General features: G+C 38.0%; 1 protein-coding gene across 20 annotated transcripts in view; it reads left to right on the forward strand.

The window, feature by feature from the left end:
* FAM184B (family with sequence similarity 184 member B) overlaps nt 1–25263 on the forward strand; it is a 51503-nt gene that overhangs the window by 16643 nt on the left and 9597 nt on the right. For 17 of the 20 annotated variants that reach the window (XR_011141091.1, XR_011141089.1, XR_011141090.1 and 14 more), the window contains 6 exons: nt 4738–5499; nt 6732–6832; nt 8370–8488; nt 8593–8741; nt 13767–13877; nt 24386–24598. Coding sequence is in view for 17 of the 20 variants with exons in the window: in XM_068943300.1 (XP_068799401.1) it covers nt 4738–5499; nt 6732–6832; nt 8370–8488; nt 8593–8741; nt 13767–13877; nt 24386–24598 (1455 nt within the window). In the remaining 3 variants the exon portion in view is untranslated. The remainder of the gene's footprint in view (nt 1–4737; nt 5500–6731; nt 6833–8369; nt 8489–8592; nt 8742–13766; nt 13878–24385; nt 24599–25263) is intronic. The other 3 variants (XM_068943303.1, XM_068943311.1, XM_068943312.1) reach the window with 3 other exon arrangements.

The following is a 25263-nucleotide window of genomic DNA, read 5'->3' on the forward strand; positions in this document are numbered from 1 at the left end:
GCCTGTCTTTTTCCAAACATATAAGAGAACAGAGAGAAAAGATACGCTGAAAATGAATCATAAGGAGAATCACAGAAAACTGTAAGTCTTGATTAAAATCCAGAGAACAGATCAAACTACTGTTTTATAAAGGCTCATTCTGCTTGTCTACAGCGAGACATGTCTACTTAGTACAAATACAAATGAGGGACAGCTGGGTGCCTCTTTAGTGAAATCTAAATCAGGGCTAATTTTATGTTTAGTTGCAAATAGATCATGTGCAGTATCTATATCCACTACGCTAAGGTTTTCTATATTCAGTATTCACCGTACTAGATAGAAAAAGACAAAAGGAAAAAATAGAAAGGAATAAACATGTCTGATTTGCTTGTATAAAATTTAAATTAGAAGGCAAAAAACAAAGAAGAGGCAAAAGGAGGCAAGAGACAGGGCAGAAGAGATTATCAGTCGATAGACGTTTTATGCTTAAAATTTCTTGATGCATTTTAGTATCTTGATGTATTTTATGACTTAATGTAATTCATGGTACTTGTAGGAAAAAGGGGAATATGTTCAAATTTTAAGAATATGAGATCAGCTTTCCCTCTTTCATTGTGATTCCCTAGATAATGAAAAACACCGATATTTGGATACGCTGGGACGTTAAGGAAGGTGAGACGTTGCAGGGTGAGCTTCTGCCCCAAAGGTATTATAGCAGATCAAAACACAAACAGGGCCATTCATACAGGGCCATTGACTGTTTCTGTGCTGTCGCTCTTCCCACCTCGACTCCGAAAGGGTTTATTAACTTTGTTGAAGCAATAGATGAAAGGTTTTAGGCTGGTCACGCACTGAAGGAGAATATCCTGAAGCGGAATCCCTTTTTAGTACACTAATTAGGATTCGTTCTGGTGCAGCACACAAGCTACGCAGCTCTTTTGAAGCTCGAGGAGCTGAGGAATGCAAGGAAGAGCGAAGGAGCGGCTCTGGGGCAGCCAGCTTGGATTGTTGGGGCAACGCAAGTGAGAGCTGATGGAGCTGCCTGGACTTGAGCTAAGGCTGTGTGAAGCCTGCGTTTGCAACGTGATGCTGGCACACCTGATCTGGCACGCTGTAGAACTTGCATGCTCAGAGCTCATTAGATTCCAGTTTTAGTTTCTAGATTTAAAAGCAAACATACTGTTTTCAGAGAGAGGCCAGGACTATAAACTGCAGCTGAGTTCCCAGCTCTGACTTTGAGCTTGTAAACTCTACTGACCATAAGTTGGCCCTGAACTCTCTGCATCTCTGACTTTGTTAGCCTCTCATCTATGCACCCCTATGCATGGATAGACAGACGTTTGAGGGCTGAGAAATTTTGTCAAAATATTTTTAATAACTTTCTGACAGTAGAATGCTTGAAATATGTTATGTGTATTGTGTTTTATAAGTGAAAGCCAATACCATTATGATCTGTGTTGATTCAAGGTAATTTTGTTGATTGAAGGTATTTTAATGGATAGTGAGTGGATGAGTGAGCCCTGAACTGTGTATTTCTTACCAAAAGAATTGCACTTTGTAGCATTTTTATCATGAATGGGATGGTAGTAGCATACGCAATCTGAAGACTCACAAAAGAAATTTTTGATGTTCCTCCCTACAAATCCAGCTTTTGAAAACAAAGATGTTTCAACCAGAGCTGAGCTTTTCCTTCAGAGGAAAATAGGTTCCTTTAGCTTGTGTTTTTGTGGAAGTATATGAATAATTGATAGAGCAGGGAGGACAGTTTCTCCCAGTCTCTTAGGTAACTCACCTAAGATTTTAGTGATAACCATTGGTGTAGAAAGTCTCCAGGTCAGTCTAATGTTGAGTGGAATTTGGGAAATTTCTGTCTATAATGAACTCAGACTTTAGACAAACTGAATTTCCACTGTCAAACTGAATACAACATAATACAAGACAGGCAGTGCTAATGCATTAGATAAATTCATCATTAAGAGTAGAAGTTTTTGCATCATGAAAGCTTGGTATTCTCATAATGTATTTGCATTTTGTTAATGGAAAGAAACAAACACATATTGTTGCCAGTATCTGACCCAGCTAACTGAAGAGTCACCCGAACTAATTACTGGTCATTCCAAAACTGTGGGCAAAATTAATCCTTCTCCTTGTAGTTTTTATGGCTGCTTTTATAGCCTGAATAGTTAAAAGGGGTTCGCAGAATGATTTTAGTTAGCACTTCTGGAGAGAAGGAATTTACTTAGTATCCCGCAACTATTTCTGTTTCAAAGGAAAAATGGTTAAAAACAACAGAGGAGAATTAACAAGATATAATCTGAGTCCAAAGGATATACAAATCTAAAGGCAGACAATGACTTCTTGTGTTTGTCTTCTGTAACATGATGCTGTTACTCTCTTTCATCACATGTTTATCCTGTCTTCTGGAACATGATGCTATTATTCTCTTTCATCACATATTTATCCACAAGTGTATCCAGAGTGTGTTTTTCATTTGTGAACTCTTTAAGGCTTCTATATTTATTTCATTACTGCAAGGAGTATGCAAGGAGTGGAGTTTACTTTATGCAAGATGTATTTGTGTGTTTGCTTTTATTTATGGATGACTGAAATTCAATATGTTACTCAATATATAAATAGCACAAAAAATGCTTAGATGTAGCTAAGCAAGTTCAATAGTTCCAAAGACATCCTCAGGGTGTATACAACGCAGGCTCCAGACTTGTGACGCTTCACAAGTGCGGTATTAGACGTATTGGTCTCTTCCCTTAGGAAGGATTGAATTCTAGTAAAATCAAAAAATTATCCATAATCTTCTTTCTAGATTTATGTTTTTAAGACTGTTGTTTTCTCAAATATTGTCTAGGATTCTTTCCATTAACCTCTATGGGCTCAGGCCAGACTCATAAAAGCTGTCATAACTTGTATATAATTTCTAGACCTAGTTTTGTAGCGGAATAAGCTGTATATGGGAAAAAAAAAATAAACAGAGGAAAGCCTCCGTGGATATATTAATAATAAAAAAGTTGTTCTTCTTTAGTTAGATACCTATGTCTTTCCATACCACAATTTTGTATGAATGCGATTAATGGAAAGATTATTGGGGACGCAGAAACACCCGAAATGATCTGGTCTGAAAAATTCTGTTTCTGCTAGTGTCCTGTATCAGCAACTATAGTCATATCTTTTAGCCGAGTAACTCAAAAAGGAAGCTGCTAATGAGCAAAGAAAGCAAAAATCCATGGGAAATGTAACTGGAAGCATTAATATGACTCATACAGAAGTCAGTCAGTTGAAGGGAGACGTAGTGTTGGCTGAAAGGGGAGAAAATGGATGGTAAACAGCTATACATCAATTTCTGCTATATACATGTTTGTTGGTGGTTGCACAGTTCAATACTAATTTTCAGGTATCTGGAAAAAAATTACCCACTAGCAAATTCCTCTTGATTCTTTCCTGTATCTAGTCACGCTAATGAATCTGCCCATATGTACACTGATAGATAGCTTAGAACATCGTAGGGGATTTCTGAATACACAAAGTTCTGCTTAACACTTACCAGGGTGGATGGTATGAATGGCTTGAACATATGTAATAACATGAAATAAAAATAAAGAAAGAAGTATTTTATATAGCAATCAATTGCAAATTTGAAAACTAATCCTATTTCCATAGGAACAGTAACAAATACTCACTGACCTTACTAGAAACTGAGTTAGGCCCCATGTCAAGGCAACTCCTATTTTTGCAATTATAGATATATATATCTGCCTTGTAAATTCAACATTCATTACCGGTTTAGACCGTGAGCTCTTCATTTCAGTCTACTGTGGGCTTTTAATAGTGCTTGTACAACAGCTTCCATGAGAGGACAGTAGTATTGGTTGAAGAGTTCTTCAGGTAATAATTTTTCTTAAAGTCTTGAGAATTGTCATTCTGCATTTTATAGAACAACATAAAGCTTCAAAAAGCTTAGACTAATTGTTTAAAAAAGTTGCTTACTGTCATCAGAGGCTCTCCTTCAATCCACTAAAGCCTAATTTCTAAGGTTTGTAGCCGTTACTGAAGTGCGATAAAAAGCATTATCTGAACCAAGCCGAAAGGTGCTTTCAATGGAGTAACAGCTATCTTGAAGTACGGACCCAATAACAAACTCTCCAGGCGTATGGTTTCTAAGGGTGCATCTTCAGTGGTGTTTTACCTCCAGTCAGGAGTGCACAATTTTATCCCCCTTATGAACTTTGCTTTCATTCACATCACAGAGTGTTTTTGGTCCACAGGAGCTGGATGCTAGGTCCTCAGGATCTCAGGTTTCACACTATGGATCTGCCTCTACTGATCCCCAGTACTTGCTAATGCTAAAGGCAGAGTGGCAGATGGTGCTACTGCGCTGAAGTTTAGACAGAGAACTAGGCTACAAATATGGAGTCTGTTAGCTAGAAGTAGTCCCATTTCATTCCTTGTATTAGAAATCAAACCAGGTGCATAAAGTGATGACTTGCCAGCAGTAAAAAATGGAATTGCTTGCAAAATCTGAAAAAATCTGCTTCTCACCATATCATCTTCCTTCCCTATAAGGTTTTGCAATTTTTAATTGTCCCTTATGTTGCTAGTGAAAAAAACAAACAGCAAAAAAATATTGAACTGTATTGATAATTCTCTTCGTAAAGCATTTAATACCTTGATAAATATAGTAACTGAATTCATAGCACTACCAGTTATCAGATACTGTAATTTCCCATTCTTTTTCTTGATTTACAGGTGATATATGCTCTGAACACTAAGAACGATGAATATGAGGCTAGTATACAGGCTCTGAAAGAGGCACATGAGGAAGAAATTCGGCACATTCTTGCTGAGACAAGAGAAACAGTTCTCCAGTACAAAAGCAAAGCTGAAGAAGAACAGTTGCTCAGAGAGCATATTCAAGTCCTTGAGGATGCAGTAGAACAACACAAGAGACTGAAGGAAGAAGCCTTGGCAGAGTTAACACTGTTCAAGAAGCAGGTAGATAAAAGAGAGCTGAAAACAGAAGTAAAACAAGCACGAATGATCCTTTCCACTGACAGGGTAGATACCAGTGCAGCCTTTGAAAGCAAGCTTCTGTATTTAAGTCGGGAGCATGAGGGCCTGTTAGATGAATGCAAAGCGTGTAGGAGAGAGAATTTAGATAGAAAAGAGATTTTAGATGAAAAATACAGTGTGGAAGGACAAGCTCAGATTAATGAGATGGAAAACGTGAAGAGTGAGAACCAGAAAGTCACTGAAGAGTGTACACAGAAAACCAGCCAACTGCAAGCCTCTTATGAGAGAGAAAAGGAGACTTTAAAAAAGGCTATACAGCAATCCGTGGCAGAGACGCTGAACTGTCAGCAAAGAGAACTGGAGCAAAGGAAGAGCTTAGAGGCTCAGGAAAGTTTTTTACTGCAGCAGATAAAGAAGCTAGAGGCAGACCTAGAGGAGAAAACCTGGAAGGTAAATGAGAGGAAGAAGCACTCACAGAAGCTGAAAGAGAGAATACAGGTAAAGTATGAAACTGTGATGCCTATCTGTGCCTATTGAAGAACAAATTATCACTTCTTTAACATCCCGGGGGTGGGGGGGGAGGGGGGTGGTGGCAGAGAGGGAGGAGGTTCTTTTAAATGCTCAAGTCAAACGCTTTGTAAGAACTAAAACAACTTAACAGACTTAGAAGAGAAAAAGGAGGAATGTAGCACTGGGGAGTTCTTAAAGACAGAGTTAAGCTGATAAGTAACTCATTAGGAGAACTCTTTGAACACTAGACTTTCTTTTCCCTGAGGGAGGTAAAACTTGTCTGTTGACTGAACAGAACTGTAACTTTTTCTGCATAGAGCTGAGAACAGCAAGCAGGCACTAATGCTAGCAGTGAGTGTGTACAGAGTACGTCCTCCTTCTGCATTGTGGGCGTCAGCAACTCAGTGCATTGATGTAAACAGGGTCAGGTAAGAAACCAGGCAGAGAGCTGGTAGGTTAGAAATCAAGTGCTTTGTCTTGTAGGATTCTTAGAACAATAGCTCGTACCAAGTGACTTTTAATAAAGCGTCCTGTAAACCTGTGAGGTTTCCTGTGCTGAATCATGAGACTTTCAGTCAGTCCTTACGTCACACTTTGCCTGTCTACCCAAGCTGGTGTATATCTCATACATTTGCAGCACAGCCCTGCAGCCTCTTCCTGCTTAATTGCATCAAGTGCCAGGCACAGCTGCCGAAGTTGGCAGATCATGGACAATCTGCCAGCCAGCTGCGTTTGGTACATAAGGTCATGAAGTGGGGGAGACGCTGATAAGCTGTGGTGAAGCTGATGCACCCGGCCATACGCTATCCTCAGCAGAGTTCCATGTCTCTCTAATACTGTATGTCCTTCCCATCACACAAACTCATGTACTAGGCCTGTCCCCAGCCGTATGACAGCTATCCTGCGTATTAGTTTGGAAAAAATATTGACGGAAATGTCTCCTAATGGGAAGGAAGATGTATCCCCTTCAGCGTCTCAGAGGACTCCAAAATCCTGTAGAGACCAGGGTCACCCCAGGCAGCTGCGTTCCTCCAAGACAGTTGTGATCCTTTTCACCATCTGCCCTCACATCTTGCCTGACAGTATCGCTCTGATAACGTTGCACAGTTGTAGACATCTTCTTTGAGAATGTTCTTTGAGACAGTTCAGCCTTCAATAGGGTCACTGCCTCTTTGTGAGTTTCATGACAGCAGAGGGTGATCTGAATGCGCCTTCCCCAGCATCATCCAGGCTCCGTTCACTCACTGCACGGATCTGTAGCAGACAGATCTCCATTTTCTACAGAGAAGTGGAGAGGATATAATGAATGGCAGAGATGCAGGTAAGACCCTCTCTGTTGACTTGGGGAAATCCGTAAAATGTGTTTCAATAAAGAAAAGTGTGTCAGTTCTATGGAAGCGATATACGGGAAGAAGGAAAAGTAAAATCCTGATTTCTTGTGGGTTCTTCCAGTTATGTTTAGGAGAAATAAAGAATAGGGACATGGAAATTTATGCAGGTGATTTACTGTTTCTGCTTTATCATGTAAGAAATGCAATGCTTTGGGGATTAAATAATTTAAAACAAAATAGGAAGTGGAAATAACAAGGTGATCTCTTTAGAAATTCATTTTCTAAATTCAGTATCAGCTAGATAAAATCATCTTTTCTGACAGACATAAGCTCAACCGTTGTAAAATTTAGATTCTCAAAATCAGGGGAATGATGCTGATTTATACATCAGCTGAAAATATTACCTTGAATCTTTAAAGAGATGCTCTCAAACTAGATTAAACGTGGAAGGAAAAAAATAGATATTTTTCTATGTTTTTCCAATTAATAAAAAGAAGTTTCTTCTTTTGATGCCACCATTGAATATTACATTTTTTCATAATCCTGTGGACAATGACCAACTGGGAAGGAGAAGCATTTCTTTAATCACTAATATCTCTGGTCATTAGTAACACTAGCAAGAAAACTTATTAAAATGCATGAAAGATAAAAGAACTGGTACTTAAGCAAGATGAATTTTCTATTTTTTTCCTTAGATATGCCAAGTGGTTTGAGACCTTTAGATGAAAGGCATCATATTAGTGCACATTTATTATTGTTATTTGTATTACTATTACTATGGAACAGAGAATATAAACAGCCATTTTCAAAAAGTCTGATCCACTCAGACTAGTTTTGGAAGAATTTTGGCATATGACAGAGGTAAAAAAAAAAAAAAAAACTTATCTTTAAGTTTTCAGTTACAGAGAATGTCAGATAGAAGTTAGGTTTGACCCATGGGGTTTTATTCAAATAACATTCGTGGAGGAACAAATAGAAATTTTGTCTGAGTGAGTACTGCAGTGTTCTATTAGACTCTTGTAGACTGAGACTAGAGCCCCCAAAGCAGAACATTAATAATGGCCAAATTTTTGCCTTTAGTGATGGGTAGACAATTCCAAGCAAAGTCAGTAGGAGCTGTTTTTCTATATTTTTAGGCATCTCCATTATGTTACAAAAGTATTGTACTTCAGCAATTTGAAAAAAAATATTCACTACATCGTAGCACAGATTGTCATGAAATTAATGCAGGTATGTCCTACTCCAAGTTTAGGATAATCTCAGACATCTTTTAGATGGTAACTCTTGCTGAGTCTTCACTTTACAGGGAAGTCTGCTGCATCTGAGGGAATGGCTCTGCATTACAGATATTGTGGCGGTAGGGACAGTTTAAAGGCACAGGAAAGAAAAAGATTCTTTTAAACTAGCTCTCTAGGTGAGAGATTGATGTCATGGAACTGTACTGAGAGAGAAAATGACCATTTACTGCAGAAGACAAGAAAAAGAACGTAAGTCATAAACGTAAAAGTAAGGCCACGCATATTTTAGGATTTGGAAATACAGCTTAATTCTGGGATCAAAATGTATAATGAAAAAAATGGAGAAAGAGCTAAATGTAGCCAAAGACAGAAATATGCTTCAGGAGAAGAAAATCCTGCAAAAAGCAGGTAAGGTGGTCGTTCACGTTGTTCTGAAATATTTCCCATGTCACTCATACTAGAAATTCCACAAGTTAGTTATACTATTTGAAATGTAAATTTTGCTACAACAGAAGAGATGGAAACTATATTGAATTCCCACAACCAAGCTGTGAATGAAGTCGATGAACTGAAGAGTCAAATAACACAGATGCAGCAAATGACTTGCACCAAACAGAGCCAAAGCAAGAGAGGCTGTGGAGACATCTGGGGGCTTAAACAGGTATTTTGCGCTCAAACATTTGAAGGTATGGCATGCCAAAGAGTCCTAAATCAATGTCATTTTTATTTTGCCTTTGGGTCATTCTGTAGAAGTCAGTCCTGTAAGATTCACAGACCTCTGGCCTCATCCAGTAGACTATTGACTTACATTCTTAAGCTCAAGTACGTGAATGCAATGACAGCAAAAAAAAAAAAACTACGAACATACTTAAAGTGCAGCTGTGCTAGCCTAGGGGAGCGTGTTCAAATTCTTCTATAACCAAGCCCTTTAAGAGGTCAGCGTCCAACGCAGACTTTTGCTGCTGGGGTGAAGTTGACATGATTTTTTTTTTTTTTCCTAAACACAGAAGACAGTTCTAGTCTACTGAAAAGCGCAGCAGAAATAATACCAAGAAGAAACTCTGTACAGTGAGGAATGTATGTATCCTGAAAGGTCCCTCTGTATAGCATGTCCCCTTAATCAATTGTCCAGCCTAAACTCTTTTCTATAATTTTTTTTTTCTCCTACAAGATTGTTATGCTCGTATTCTGGAAAATTAGACCTGGCATCAAAGACCTAATAAAAAACAAATTTGTGCTTTGTACCTTTTCACAGAAGTAAGGTTGTCCTTAAGGAAGCCTGCATGGTTGGAAGTGAGTCACACACCCAAAACCGAACCAAAACAGCAAAAAAAAATCCCAAAAAGCTAGACTACAGAAGAGGCATACAACCCTGAATCATTACAGTTTCACACTGTTAACTCAAATACAGCCAGTATTTTTCAGTGGAGTGTGCTCACCTATAATAGCATATTCCCTGCAAAACAGATTAGTAAGACCCCAGAATTCTAACTTGCTTTTCTCATATAATATATAGCTAGTATGTTTTATCGCCTATGGAAGCTGTAGCTACCGAAAACAGGATCTGAATAAAAGACACAAGGGACTTTGCAAAAGCAAGCATCAGTCCCATGAGGAGAAAATGTATGTGAAAGAGCAGCTGGTAAAAGGGTTGGAAGACCTTGTAGTGAAACATTCAAAGGAAATTAACCTTCGTGGAAGCTAGTAGAAAAAAAATGCAGAAAGTAAGAATGCTCTTCTATTAATAGATACTGTAATTCATCTGTTTTTAATCTTATTGGTCACAGTGACATCATTTGAATTATCCTCCCTGGAGGCACTTTGAATTACCATAAAATGCAAGGATTTTCTCACTGTGTTCTTAATGGAAAAAAAAGAAGGAAAGAAAAAGTCAAGCTGATTTATTTCTGTGAAAAGCTCCTCAGGCAGGAAGGTGAATTTATCCTTGATGTGATAAACTGCCTTCTTAACAACATTATGCTTGCATGCCTTGCACGTAACATTTGGAGCAGTTGGTATAAGGCTTCTCCTGAACAGTAATGTATTGTAGTTATACTCAAATTTCTGACTTAAATTTCCGTTAATTCCATAAAATATTAATCAACATTTTGCGTTATTTAGGCAGAGGAGCTAATTCTGCAAGATGTTTGTAAGTTTATTTGGACTGCAAGTGTTGCCAATAAAATGACCACTCGTTACAAACTATAAATAAATACATGTGTATATAGGTCCATATTTAGCTTCAGTTGTGAAGAATGTTTGTCTTCTTGTAGTTTCAGACAGGTTGCCTGTGCAATACCCAATCTGAGTATGTTTCAAATGTCTGAGCTTCAACTTTTATTGTTGCCATGCCTTAGCAGCAGTGGCATCAATTGGCTATGGAGATTCTTCAAATAATTTAACTTTTGTGAGAACTGCTGTCTGGGGTAATTTTGGTTCTCTTGCCAAGTGGCATGAATCCTTTGACTTCAAGAAATTTGCAGTCTGTAGTGTCTCTGTGCAGTAGAGAAACCAAATATGAGCTGAAATCCATTCAAATATAGGAAAACCCTGAAACGTGCTTAATTTTAAGCACATACTTTAATACTTAGTGACTCTCACACCTCAGTGCATACCTAAGCAGTTTGCCAAACTGGGGCAGGAACAGGAAGAATTTAGTCTTCTATCTCCTAAAGTACTTGTGTGCTTGTTAGACATCTTATAGACAAAAATATTCGATTAGAGCAGTTTGTAGGTCAGTTAGACTACTGGTCAAGTGTTCTTTAGATCCTTGTTGTTGCTAAGAGGGTGCTTCTACTAATTTTTCCCAGCTTTAATGCAATAGCTAGGAGTTCACCGTCAATTTGAGAGTAATCAGGTCTGTTGCTGACAAGTGGTGCAGTTATAAAAAGCATGCAGCTCCTATTACTGAATGCTGATATTCATAGTATCTTCTGGATTTTGGAGACTAGGACTTGTGTTAAGGTGTTCTTCAGAAGCATTCGTTTTCGTCTGTGAAGCTGCTTTTATGACTATATGCAATCCCGTTTCTCAAAAGGAATCTGTGTGAGCAAATTATTTTATCTGATCATGAAAGCGCTCATGTTTGTTCACTGTGTTAAGATGTGGTACTTGAGGGCACACACTTGCCCTATCAAATATAAGCCTTATGAAAAGGACCCTTCATTTTACATCATGTACACATGTACTCATTTACATCATGTACATACATACATTGTGTATTTTTATGTGAACAGGTTTGTATGAGGTATACTTAAAACGGTGCCAGGTTGAAGCTCGTCTTCATGTGAATCAGATCAAACTTGAATATCAGATGCTTTTTTTTTTTTTTTTTTTGTAAAAAAGGCCTTATAGTAGGCATTTATTGCTTCTAGGCAATAAATATTATTGCTTATAGCTTTTTTTTCTTGGGGATTCGCAGAGGAACATTCAAGTAAATAAGAAAAATGCTGAGTTAGTAAAGCTTAAATAAAACAACAGTATTTTTCTTTCCTAGTGCTTTTTATATCCTTTGTTGCAATTAAGTCCCATAGCAGCTGTTTGAGAGTTATTATACCTATTTTCCATAGAAAAAATTGAGCTATGGAGATGCAATTGCTAGATGATGAGCTAGAGATGCAGTGGGAGTGCTGCAAACACCTGATTTTCTAGTTTTAATTGCAAATACCATTATATCCTCTTGTTTTCTTACAGGAAAAAGTAAAGCTAATTTCTCTCTTGCAACATTTATGTCTCTGTGTTTGATTCCATCCTTTAACTGCTACCCAACCATTACCCTGTTTCTAAACTGTAAAATGCTAATATATTTTCCTTTGTTTAATTATAAATTGCAAGGAATACGTCACTATTGTCTGCACAACTGTTTGCTAGTATCATGCCATCCTTCCAGCAATGTAACTTGCCTTCAATAGCTTTTTAGATTCTTTTTCTGTTAATTTGAATTCTTCTTAAGTCATTATGCTATAAAATGTAATGTTCAAATTGGTATATTTTCCTCTGTTTTCTCCATTTGTAGTGTCTGAAAGCATGCTAGATTTTTTTTTTTTCAGTTAACAAATTGACACAAATAGGAAGAGCAAGCACACTAATGAGCTTACAATGCAAATCGCTTCGGACATTTTTAGAAGTTGCTCGTTTAAGTCTTTCTACAGGAAAGAATTATGCATGTTTTGTCTAAATGTCTGTACAATGAGACAGATATTCTCAGTGTGCAGGGATTTAGATAACTCTTAAATAACTGGGTGTACAATTATTTGAGCACTAGAGTGTCTGCTCAGTAGTGTGGGCTACTGTTAGCTCATCAGTCCTGTGCTCTACTGTGCAAATACCTTCCCTTGGTTTTTCATGTTGAACCCAAGACCCTTGCCTCCAGAGTGCTCCAGGGCTTGAGCTTAGGGTCTCTAAAAGCCTGCACAGAGCTATTGGATGAGAGCAATGGTCTTTCATGTATTTGCTCTGGCACAATAGAACTGTCTTCAGTAAGGATAAGTCTCCTCTTCGCAAGAGATGGAGCTTTGTCAGGTGCTTGTCTGTGAACAAGCCTGATTACCCTCCAATCCAAGTATAAGGCATTTTTATTTTGACCTTGCCTTCTCTTTTACACAACATGTTTAAAAAAGATCTGAAGAGGACATCTTCCTGCCCAGGCTACTTTCCTTGGGAATGAGAGAAGAATGAATAGAATCATAGAATGATGTAGGCTGGAAGGGACAGCTGGAGGTCATCCAGTCCAACCCCCTGCTCAGAGGAGGGCCTCTTGGATCAAGTTGCTCAGGTCCAGTTAAGTGGTGAATATCTCCAAGAACGGAGATCCCACTGGGAAACCTGCTCCAGCGTTTGACTAACTTCATGGTGAAAACATTTTTCCTTGTACCTAACGTCCTGTGTTCCTGTACCTGGAACATCCTGTGCTGCAAATTGTCTCCTGCCTCTCATCCTGTCACTGTCCAACGACATGTAACAATTGTTTATACACAACTTAGTTGTTTAAGGAGCCATGAAATTAGTAGAAAGCTAGCACTACCCCAACTGCAGATTTTGTTTACTGTAAATTCATTTAATTGACAATCCTAGACCCTCATGTCCTTTATCTGTACAGCAAAAGCAGTATAACCACCATCACTGCAAGTTCTTGGTCTCTGTCTTCCAAGTGGTGTTAACATTGTTTTTTCAAAGACTATTTCCACGGAGAAGGTGATCAAATACAGTCTTTAATATAACTATTTTTTTACTTCCTTCCTAGGATTCTCTTTATGGATGCTATAAGATAGTACTTCTTGTAATTCACTTTTCCACTGATCACCCATTAGTTCATAATATTTGTATGGTCAATTTATACCTATGTTTTTCAGATCTTGTGGGCGACTCTTGCATGCTAAACTATTTTTGAACACTAATACCACCAACAGCAAAACGGTCTGACTCTTCATGCTCTATAGTCTTCTGCCTCAGGGAGGCTTTCAGTGGAAGATCAGGCTTGTACTATCTATATGGTCTAACACTAATCTTAGAAAAGTACTGTAAATAATTTTTGGGTAAATAATATAGGAGTGACGTTAAGAAACAGTAGCATATATTATTGTGTAACTACTCTCGTTATCTAGGTTAATGTAGAAGAAAATTTCTTTTCTTTCACGCGCCATGTTTTGTCCCAGCTATTGCCTTTTCTTTTCTTTTTTAACTTTAGGAGCTCCAGATACAGTTAGAGGAATTTAAAAAAAAATCTGAGAGTGAAGTAAAGCAACTAGAGAAAGAGAAAGAAGCCCTAACTGGGAAACTGCAAAACTCTTCACTTGAGGTAAGCTGGGCATAAATGTAAACCCAGCAATAAAAGGGCCCTTTTTTTTTTCCTCTCATCTGAAAGATTCTTAGTTAGATTCATAATTCTCTCTGCTGTGGCTAGCATTCAAGAAAGTCTGCAAGGACTGCAGACAGATATATCAGAAATTACTGTGCCTGAACTTCTGTGATGATTTTGACAAGGCTATTAATTTTGATAAATTTCATAGTGTATCATTCTTGGGTGATATACTATGGCTGTTTTGGTGAGAAATTTGACTGTATTAGCCTTAGATAGTGACTTTGTCTGTATAAAGGGCTAAGTGGAATTAGAATATTCCTTCCAGCCCTTCAGTGACTTCTTCTCTCTCTCTTTTTTTTTTTTTTTTAACCTAAACTTGTAAAACTACCTGCTTGCTTACTGCTGTGAGCAAGAGGATTGAAGGGAAAAAAGAATGGATAGATAATTGTTTTGTGCTCTGCCTGCTTAACGGTCAGGGTACCTGAAGCAGATTGGAATGTCCAGTAATTTAGTATATACTAGTAGTTAGTTTTAGTTATGCTCCCTGTATGTTGGCACGATCAAGACTGAGGAAAAAAAAAAAAAAAAAAAGCATTCTGACCGCAAAGTAGCTGTGGGGCTGAAATAGTTTTTATACTATACTGTTCCTTGCTAAGGTTACACCTAAGTCACAATATAAATCTGATTCTTTGTCTCAGTGATTACATGCCGGTTCTAACATGGATTCATGGAAAATAAATACTTAAGATGTGTTAGTATCAGATTATGCACCTGTAACAGCTATTACGTGTAGTTGCAGGCCAAGCAATGCAAATTTTCCAGAGGAGCACACTTACTGAAATATTAATACAGTGGAGTGTCATGATTTGAAAAGGCATGGCTGCAGGCTGGGTAAATAATTATCGGCCAAAACAAAAGCAGAACCTCTACCAGGCAGTTATTTACCTAGGTAAACAATGTACCTTTTAAGATCACTGACAGCTGTGAATACTGACATTTTCTCTCTCTCAGGTGAACATTTGTTCTTCAGATCATTTGTTTTTTCAGATCTCTTAAGCAAATGTTATTTGCTTAAAAATCTTCTGTACAAGATTTCTCCTCTCCTTCAGTGAGCTCATGGGAAGGTCTTGCATGTGATCATTTTATTGCTTTTACTTCATGGATAAACAATAAAGTAACTACTTTAAGAGAACCTAAGTCAGTGCACTGGTGAAAGGTTCTGATGGCGCTTAATATTGCATTTATTTTTCCATCTCAATTATGTAATTGCATTTGGTACCTTTTCCAGAAGAACAATGAAGTGATTTGTGATTGTCGATTCTGAGAGGTTATGGGTGAATGGATATGTTTGCATCGTAAGAATTTGTCATCCATTTTTTTTTCCTGCCAATCAAGGGCTTGAAGCTCCAAGATTTATCATGCAAAATCAGGATATTCTCAAATATACAAAATTTTTTCAGTCTAGCTCCAGAAAAAGGCAGGAACAGCAACAGGAATTAGGTAGCTCACACTGTGGAACTACTGAATTACAGGTAGCTACTGCTGTTCTAAGTGGCAGTCTAAAATATTCATCACTTTGTATCTTCACTGTTTCCAACCTACTTCACTTCTAACAAGTTGCATGGTCAGTAGGAGCTTGCAGGACAACAGCTCCACAAAATATGAAAGCCTAGATCTGTCTCAGCTGAGATTTCTAGACTTTGAGTGGCTATAATAAGCTCTCTTTGACTGTTCAAAGACAGAAAAAGGACAGATAGGGGGCTAAGCAAGATGTCGTCCTACCTCTCCTGCCTGCTTCCACTTTCCCCTCCCATGTTGCTTGGTGAAACAGGTATCAGCAGTCAGGGAGCATGGTTGTGGTCATTTCCTATATAACACCTACTCTGTCCCCAATCCGTGCAGTACTAGCTGTACTACTTCTGAATGCAAGCTGGTCTTTTGCCTTTCGTTTCTCTTGTAGAACAGACTTATACATTCTTGTGTCAAACAATTGCATTCCCACATTCCATCCGTTTGCCAGTTAGAAATACACAGTTTAGTTGTTCCTGTTTTTTTTTTTTATGTTCTCAAAGTTCTGGATATATCCTGTTTTTTTGCCTTTACTACACATTTCTGCATGTTACTGTTTTCCCCAGTTTTCTTCACTGAGAGAATTTCTGGTCAATCTAAGTTGTGTTGACCTATCCAGTGTGACCTCTTCACACCTCATGCCAAACATGGGTACTCAGAAATCAGTCATCTTTATTCCTTTCCAAAGTCCTCTAAAAATGCATTTTTCTACACAATTATCTTAGTGCACTCAAAACTGAAAATTTACCATGATATGTTGACATCCCTATGGAATGCCTGAAAGTTGTACTGATTTGGGGTGCGAGGGGAAGAGATGGCAGGGAGGGATACTGGCATACCATCTGCTGTCCTAATATTGCATATATGCATGTATGCAGTGTATTCCATTGAAAGAGCTCAAAAACATCAGAAAGCTTATGAGTTGAAGCATTATTGTTGAGGTTTTACAGCTGGAGGAATTTAGGCAGTGAGCCATCAAAAGAACTTTTTTGAAGTCACACATTCAGGCCAGAAGAGGGGGGAAAAAAAGGGGGGGGGAAACCTGTGTTTCCTAACTCCCAGTTTTTTGGTGCTATGAGATGACAGTAAATATAAGGGGTGCTAGGAAATTATATTTGCCATATGTGTATGTATAAAATAGTACGTATTCATGTTATATATTATATTCGTAACATCATCATAAGGATGAGCAGATGCACTAAGAAACATCTTAATGTATCTTAGAGTCTACCAGTCCTGCCAAAGGAGAGGAAATATTCCCTCCTGGACAGAAAGTGTTGTTTGCATTCTTTTTGGTACTTTGTAGGTTACTTTCTGAAGCTATTACTTGGCACTTTTGCCAGGAAAGTAAGGATATTTCAACTTTTAATACTTTCCTTCTATAAATATATAAATATTCACAGCCAGGAAACCACCATTTACTGTACAACATCATGCTTTGCTGAGGGCTTGATTCCCAGCTGGGAACTCTGCAATGGCCTGGAGCTTCCACCTGAAAGGTTAGGCAATGTGCTGTTACTAATCCAGTTCTAACCCGGATAAAATTTCAGATCTAAAAATAGCTTCCTTAGCTGTATAAGGCGCGTTTTTGGTTGGGTTGATATAGCAAGAGCACTATTTCAGATCTAAGAATAGCTTCCTTGGCCGTATAAGGCGCGTTTTTGGTTGGGTTGACATAGCAAGAGCACTGTGCAGAGCAGACAGAGTCATTATAATCTGATCTCTGTGGCGATGCACTTCAAAACAGCAGGATTTCTGTGTTATTGAGATTTTTTTATGGGTAAATAAATTGGATTATCACCTATTTGGTCCCTTGGAAGGAAGGATGGGGGTTCCTGTGCAAACTGAATTCTAGTTCATTAGAGACCTCCAGTCTCTTGCTTTCACGCTAGAGGATCTCTTCCACATCCGTTAAAGAGGGCAATTGCAAGGTACATAGCATGGAAAGACAGATATCACCTTATCATGTTATATCTTTGAACAGTGCTAGTGCAGCCGCTTCCAGAACCTTGATGGAGGTCCGTAGATACCACCATAGAGCATAAATAATCATAGCAACAGTACAGGTATGCCTATTATGTTTATACCTGTCCCTCCTGTTCAGGAATTGCCCTAAGTTTAGGAAGACGCTTAACTGTGAACTTAATTGAAGTAACTGTGAAACAAGGCTAGAGACAACAGTAAAATATAGTTTCATTATTTCATTATTACTACTTCTTACAACATGTTACTGTTTTGATGTCATAGGATCATAGTATGAGTAAAACCCTGTAGCTTGTGGGTGCCTTATTTTGACTCTCTGAACAAACTTTCAAAAGTGGTGACTCCTCTGTAACACATCCAAAGGAATTTTTAAGTAAGTCTTTTATGTGAATTCAGCCCCTAGCAACCTAACAATACATAGAGAAATTCAGATCTTTCTGTTTGAAAGATATAAGTCAAAATACTCTCTCTGATTCCAACTTCAGATCGTGCCTTTGAGATTTCACACTTACATACACATAAAAGAAGGGGAGAGCAGACATAAGCTAGGATTCAAGTATCCATGGTACTTGCAGATACGGTGAATTAAAATAATCAGAGCAGAAGTCAAAAGGGAGAGTCAAGTGTGGTGGCAGCACAGCATGATTTTTGCCCAGGATTTCTGCCCATGGACCATCAGAAGCTGAGAGGTGCTGCTTGAAAAGCCATCCTTCCCAAGAGAAGGATATTAATTATGGTTAGAAAAGAACAAAACTTGAAAGTTTTTTTGAAATATTTAAAATTTTATCTGTCATCTTTTAGTAATGGCTGCTCATTTTTCCTTTGCTTGGGAGAGAGAGTCGGCCACCTTAAGAAAAGACAAGTGTAAACATGTCCCATAAACATAATGTAAATTTGAAAAGAATTTAGTAGGGCCTCAAAAAATACTGTTGCCTGGAGCTTATACTCTGGATAGGTATTAGCTACGTCTTTAAGACCCCTTTATACAATCTTGGTAGATAAAAATGAATGAATAATGGTGTTACAGCTACAGTAGATACTGTTTTCAGGAGGTTTTGTTTTGCAGCAGGAAGAGATTATAAAACACAAAATCATACAATATTGCTGTTCCTAGTGCCTGTTAATAGTAAAATGAGCTAGATTAAATTCTTGACTGATGTGACTTGGCATAGTTTCATTGGCTTAAATGTTACCTTACCAGTTTAAATGAGTTGAGGGTCTGGCTATCTATTCTGAAGTAATGAACGGCAATAAAATGCCTGGATATTGCAAAATGTTCCAAGAAAAGTTTTGCACTGGTGGATTTGAAAGCCTTTCTAATTGAAAGACAGGAGAAAGAAACCGGAGGAGATGGAAAGTTTCGTTTCTTAACCTCTCATATGTTAGAAATAGCAGGATTCATGACAGAGAGTGTTTGTATGCCCAATACATTTGTGAGGTCTTTCTTCTCTCATCACTGAAAGATAACATTTGCATAAATGCTTTTCAATTTGATTTTTCCTACATTATGTTCTCTCATGCTACAAATTTACAGCTCAAACTATTTCTAGTCAGTGTGATCTTAAGCTTCTTATTAGCGCTGCTTTAAACCAGTAATTGTCTCTGAACAGTATGAAAGGTTAGTAACATTGTGACCACAGCTGAAGTTTACATATGCCTCTTTTCATCTTTCCCTGCCTGGATGAGTGTTTAATTTGCAAAAGAACTATTCTGAGCAGTTTTTTTCCCTGTTTCAGATTTTTCTTACAGGAAAAAATGCAACCTACCATTTTATCACTTTCTTTTGAAAGTCTACTCACCTGCTTACTTTCAGAAAGCCCAGAAAAAAATTGCATTCTTGAGTATAGTAATGCTAGTCCATATTACACCTGCTGATACAGGAGACCATGCAGCATTAGCTGCTTCACATCAAAAGTTAGTTCTATAAGGAACTGTAGTACCTTAAAAAAAAAAAAAAAAAAACTCAGTGTTTCCTTTTCTTTATATAGGAAAACTTTGGCTTGTGCTCAGCAGGGATTAAGACAAAGTAAATGCAACCAGAGGCCAAAGAGGTCATGTGGTCAAATCACAAGATCTGACCAGTTAGCCATTTCTTTTTCAGAAAATCATAAAAAAAAAAAATTGCAGCAGCTCCAGAAACCAAGGTATGGTTGGCCAGTGGCTGAAGGAAGTTTGTCTGGCATCTGCCTTTTCTGAGAATGTATCCAGGCCAAAGGTAGATCCCATCACACAGAAACATTAAAGACAAATAATATACTTTTCACTAAAAATAATAGTTAGCAGTTATTCTTCACTTGTTTATTCAAACAGATTCTTTGTTGGATGACACGAAAGAATACGCCAAGAAACTATTGGAAGATTGGACCATTATAATATTATGATTTAGACTGGAAGGGACCTCTGAAGGCCATTTAGTTCAAACCTTTGCCTAAAGCAGAGCTAAGTTCAAAACTTAGATCACGTTGTTTAGGATCTTATCCAGCTCCGTTTTGAATATCTATACCCTAATAGCCTGTACTATAAACAGAACTGAAAACTTTATGGCTTTCAGAATCTTTTCCATTAGCTTTTCTGAACTTTCACCTGAAGATGGTACTAGGAGTGTCTCACATAAGCAGTATATATTTTTTATGCTTGACAGTGATTTTAAGCTGTGATTCTTTGCTTGATACTTGTTTTACAGTGATATGTGCAGCTGTTCTGAAGAAGCTAGCCTGAGATAATCTGTTAGTTTTTCCGAGGCAGGTCTGGAAGCTGGCACGTTGTGGGTGCAGGGACTGTGCAGCCCCAGCAGATGACCTAGAGTGCAGGTACTAGCCAGGGGGGCTGCACTCAGTAAGCCCCACATCCTGCACCTTGACAGTCTTCCCCAGCATAAGCCATCTATGGTGATTCATAGGGCTATCGGATTGTGGTGTTCTGTCACTACTCTTCTCTCTCTGACAAGGTCAAAAATTAAAACCTATTCCTTTTTGCCAGCCCCTTGTCCAATCAACATTTCAGTTCCCCCAACTGATGCGTCTTTGATATACAAGGCAAGTGTGGCCTGGTGACAAGACAGAGGTCTGTATTTACTTCCAGATATCTCTATGTATTTGATAAATGCTAAGGTGGAAAAGTGTGATTATACATATATTTTGATTTCAGCAATGTGAATTCAGTTTTCCTGCTTACATAAGCCTCTGATTGCTAATGCCTCCTTTGGTAACAGAGATGAGTTAATGATTTCTAGTGCATCGTTTGTTAGTTTGAACTTGCAGTTTGGGGCAGCTGAAGATGGTTGCTTTTTCAAAATTTGCTAATTCAAACCAATTTTATTGGATAACTTCAGTGAAAGTAAAAAAATATTATGTTGGTGTGAAATTGTTCGAGAAATGGCTAAACTAACCTTTAATTTTCTGACACTTAAAAAGAACAAGATAAAGGACTTGACATGGGGTACCCCAAAACGTGGGGCATTTTATTTTTGTCTACCAACCTAGAATTCCCATGATGTGTGGGAGGCCTGGGTTTTTTTTTGTTTTGTTTTCTCCTTCTGCCAGCTTTCTCACCATTCAAGGAGAGAATGGGGTTGTCACTGCGTTACAGGATATTATGGAGCGAGCTACTGTCTGCCTTCTGTTGCTACTTCTTCACTTGTATATCTGTGAATAAAGCCTTTTCTCTTTTAAAAAATGATGAAATAATTTAAGTTTATGAAACACTGAATGCAGTCTGAAAGAAATGCATTTTAATTTTTTCATGTTGACATGTATGTTCAGAAATATTTCTTTTGGATTGATTTGAATAGAAGTTTTACTGATTGCTTGATTTGGCCACCAAATAGCAAAAAACAGGTAGCTGCCCAAGTTGGCAGCTCTGTTAGAGTATTTTAACAAGATTTGTCTCTGCTTGCAGAGTTCTGTCACATCTAAATTGCAGATGTTGTTGTAGATCACTGAACACGTGACACGTTAGTAATAACACTGAGGAACTTGGCAGGTTCAGGCATAGCCCACTCCCCCATCTGGTGAAGGAAAGCCACATTAATTATAGTACTAGCATGGCCCTTTGTGAGCAAGCCCTTACAGGGAATTCAGAAGGAAACTGAAATATAAAGTCAGTGATGATCAGTAATGGCCACCACTGATTAGCAGGAGACAGGAGCCCAACTTGTGGATTTGAATGGAAGGACAAAATTTATTTAAATGGAAGGTATTCCGTATACTGATTTGTGTGTAGGAACAGCAGTCCTGCAGCTGTAAACCTACTCAAAGACGAAACAGTATTCTCTCCTGTAGCTGGCCTACAGAGGTGCAGAAACCAGACTGTAAAGAAAGTTATTTAATTCTCATGATACATATGCTTGTTCAAACAATAGGTTTTGAGTTACCTCCACAGCTAATGAAGCGTATGATCATTCATGCTTCACAGGATTTTTCCTTAGGCAGAAACAAAACATCTTCATCTTATATTCCCTGAACCCAAGTATTTCATTCAAAATAATAAACAACCCAGCAACCAAACAGTAGTACCTCTTAATGATGTTTTCTGGCCCGCGTTTGGCCAGAATTTGGTTCGTATTTGGTTGCACGTAATAGCACAAAAGGATAAGAATAAGGTAGAAATAATTCTTGCTAAGCTGTGGGTGTATCCAAAAACAAGTTTCCCATTCATTGCTCTTTTTTAATATTAGGATTCGTTTCTGGGACATGCAGACTTGTATAAATTACAGAGAGAAGGTAGCAGATGCCAAGAAATGGTAAAAGCACAAAGCAAGACTAGAAGTAAAGACAAGTCAAGGTACAATGCCGTTGAAGGCTGTGGTCATGAAGTGGTACAGAATTTCCTTTCCCCAGAAGGTGCTGAAACCCTGGGAGTGATGCCAAGCGCTGTGGGTTACCGCGCTCTGAGCCTTCAGAGCATGGTTCTGTGCTTGCAGCCCGTGAGAACAGTATGGGCCTAGAGAGTACTTGGGTAAGGGCTGTGGCCTATCTAGGAGTGGGGAAGAGCCTCAGGGAGAGGGAAAGGAGAACACGCATCCTTTGGAGGAAAGGAGTCGACGTACTTAGCCAGCTTAGCCAGCCTGAGAAAGAACCGACCCGTGAGATGCATGAGGGAGTATATTTAGCTGTCATGAGAAGGTATTCCTAGACGCTGAGGAGATCTGGCATAGCACATTAACATCCCCCTTTGGCCGGTGCAATGCCGACTGCAGCCGTGAAGTTAATGAGAGGCTTTGCACAGCTTGTCTCCTTTTCTGTTATGTAGCACAGAATATACTAGCAGGTGCTATGAGAATGAAACGTGGAAGAAAATAGATGCCTTAGCCCATTTAGTGAATCTGCATCCAGCCTTTGTCGTGCTGCATGAGAAAGGACAAGTGTGCTGCTGCAGCTACGTGCAGCTATGTAGCTAGCTACAAGTTATAATGCTTCTTCAGCTGACACGTATTTGAAATTATCTGCAAATAAGCATGAGAAATATGAAGGCAACACTGAAGAAGAGAAAAAAAAAGTGTGTTAGTAGAGAAGCAAGAACAGGTCAGAGTCTCAGGTTATGCCATTTGGAGATGTGTGTAGCATCATTTAAATCATTTATAATGTCCTATGAAATTGTAAGGAAACAAACATCTCCCCTTCGTAGTTTGAATTCTGTTTCTCTAAGGCTGGAAAGTACAAGTGTATCAAAAATGGAAGACATACTATTCTCTCTCACATGCTCCCAAAAAGAAAAGGCACGAGACATAGAGACTTTGTAAGAGAAATGGCACAGCCAAAGGGCAGGCTTAGAAGATCAGGTACAGCAGCAGCAACCCTACTTGACCTTATAAAGTATGCATGCTCCTTTGATGCGGAAGACAGTTGTCTCAGCAGTTCACAGTTACGATGTTTGGAATGGTAATTTTAAGAAGAACAGCAAACTTAAATTTGTGCTGAAAATTTAGAAAACCTAGCAAATAATAAAGCAAATTGACTCATTTCTCACCTCCCACCAAAAATGCCTCCCAAAACAAAAAAATTATAAACAGATATTTGTGGTTACTTTTGTGACAGCTATTATAGAAATATCTACTGTGTTTAGTAATTAAGCCAAGAGATAGAAGAAGCCTGAGGAGCGATGTGCAGAATTCCTGTTTTCAATCTTTCTAGTTTGCTGCTTTATAAAGGGACTCCGCAGTGTTATAGCTCCAGTTTGACAGTAAGCACAGTCTTAAACCTGAGTCCTGGTCTGTGCCCTGCTTACTACGCAAGCTGAACTATGGACTATACATATGAGATGGAGATGATTTGAAAAGAAACATTTTAAGAAAATGACTTGCTGGACAATAGGCAGTATATGCAAAAGGGATGTTATTGTTTCACCAGATTCTCTCTGAAAGGATGCTTGCATCCCAAAGGAACTGTAGAAACTGCTGTATTTTTCTTGCTTCTAATACTTCAGAATGTTCTGCAGTAGGAGCTAAGTCGATCATTTGAAATAACAATTAAAGCTGTACAAATAACTGACTTTTTTGTTCAATAATCAAATCAAAGAGCAAGAGAAAGTCTGAGGAAAATTCAAGAGAACCTTAAATGATAAATTTTAATCACTATTAAAATTAAATATTTAAATTTTGCCATTTTAAAAATTAATTCAAGTTAAATCTCTGAATGAAGTGTTTTAAAGCAAGAATGCAAAGCTTCTTACTTTAAAATGTCACCATGAATAATTTCAGCTTAAAAAATTAATTTATTAATAGATTCAGTTGAATAAAACCATTTTGAGTATATATTTTAGCTATCCAAAAAATACACTTAAGTCTGTTCTTCATTGAAACAAAGGGCTCTTTGTGTTTAAAAAAAAAAAAAAAAAGCATCTTCCTATTTTTCATAGAGCAATACAGGTTCCTAAAAAGGACTCAAACGTGCATAGTTCCTCTTTGCTGTGAGTGCAACCATTAATCCTGTCCTGCTGGCTGACTTTTCTGAAAGGTGTCTCAGCTGAAGGAAATATTAGACCAACAAGCAAATAATTTCAAAGAGTCACTGAAGAAACATGATCTGCAGTCCAGCAAAGAAAAAGAGAAGCTTTTGCAGGATCTTCAAAACACTATTAAAGAAAACCAGAATGTTAAACTGAAGCTGGAGTCATCACATCAAAAAATCGTAAAAATATTGGAGAAAAGCAAAAATCAGGAACTCAAGGTCAGTTTACAAGGTACTGGTTTAAAAAAAAAGATCTTAGTTGTGGGATAAATCATCTCAGCTAAGAGCTGATTAACAAAATTCAGTTATTTCCAGTTATCTTAATGATGGGTTGCCATTGTTGCATATAATGAATTATCCCGTGGTTTTGAGAGCTCATCATCTTTAGGATTTTTTAATATTTATTTTAATATTTGAACTTACCCTACAGTCTAGATGAAGAAAAACCTGATTTTAAACTCAGAAAACCATGCTGAAGGTAGCAAGCTGGTGATAATAGAACAAAGGATGAATTTGCCCTGTACTTTATACTGTATGAGCATTTCTACAGACAATGGAAGATTTATTCAAGAAAGATAAAGGAAGGATGAAAGCATTTGTCTGACACAAAGTGATAATTAGTGGCAGATGGGTCAAATCTGGGGCTTTGTGTGCTAAATAATAAAACATCTTTCTAGTGCCAAATAGTGCACAAATGTCAGCGTTACTATTTCATGATATACAACAAATCTAGTGGATTTGGGAGAATTTCTCCATATTAAGTTTTATTTTTTAATTTCAGCTCAGTTCTTGTTCTTGTGTTGATGAAGCGTCATTTAAAGTGATGGTGAAAATAGTCAAAGTTCTACAATGAAAGGCCAGATTCATCCTGACCTTAAAAGTAA

This window comes from Struthio camelus, chromosome 4 (genome assembly GCF_040807025.1).
Source record: "Struthio camelus isolate bStrCam1 chromosome 4, bStrCam1.hap1, whole genome shotgun sequence".
Lineage (NCBI taxonomy): Eukaryota > Metazoa > Chordata > Aves > Struthioniformes > Struthionidae > Struthio > Struthio camelus.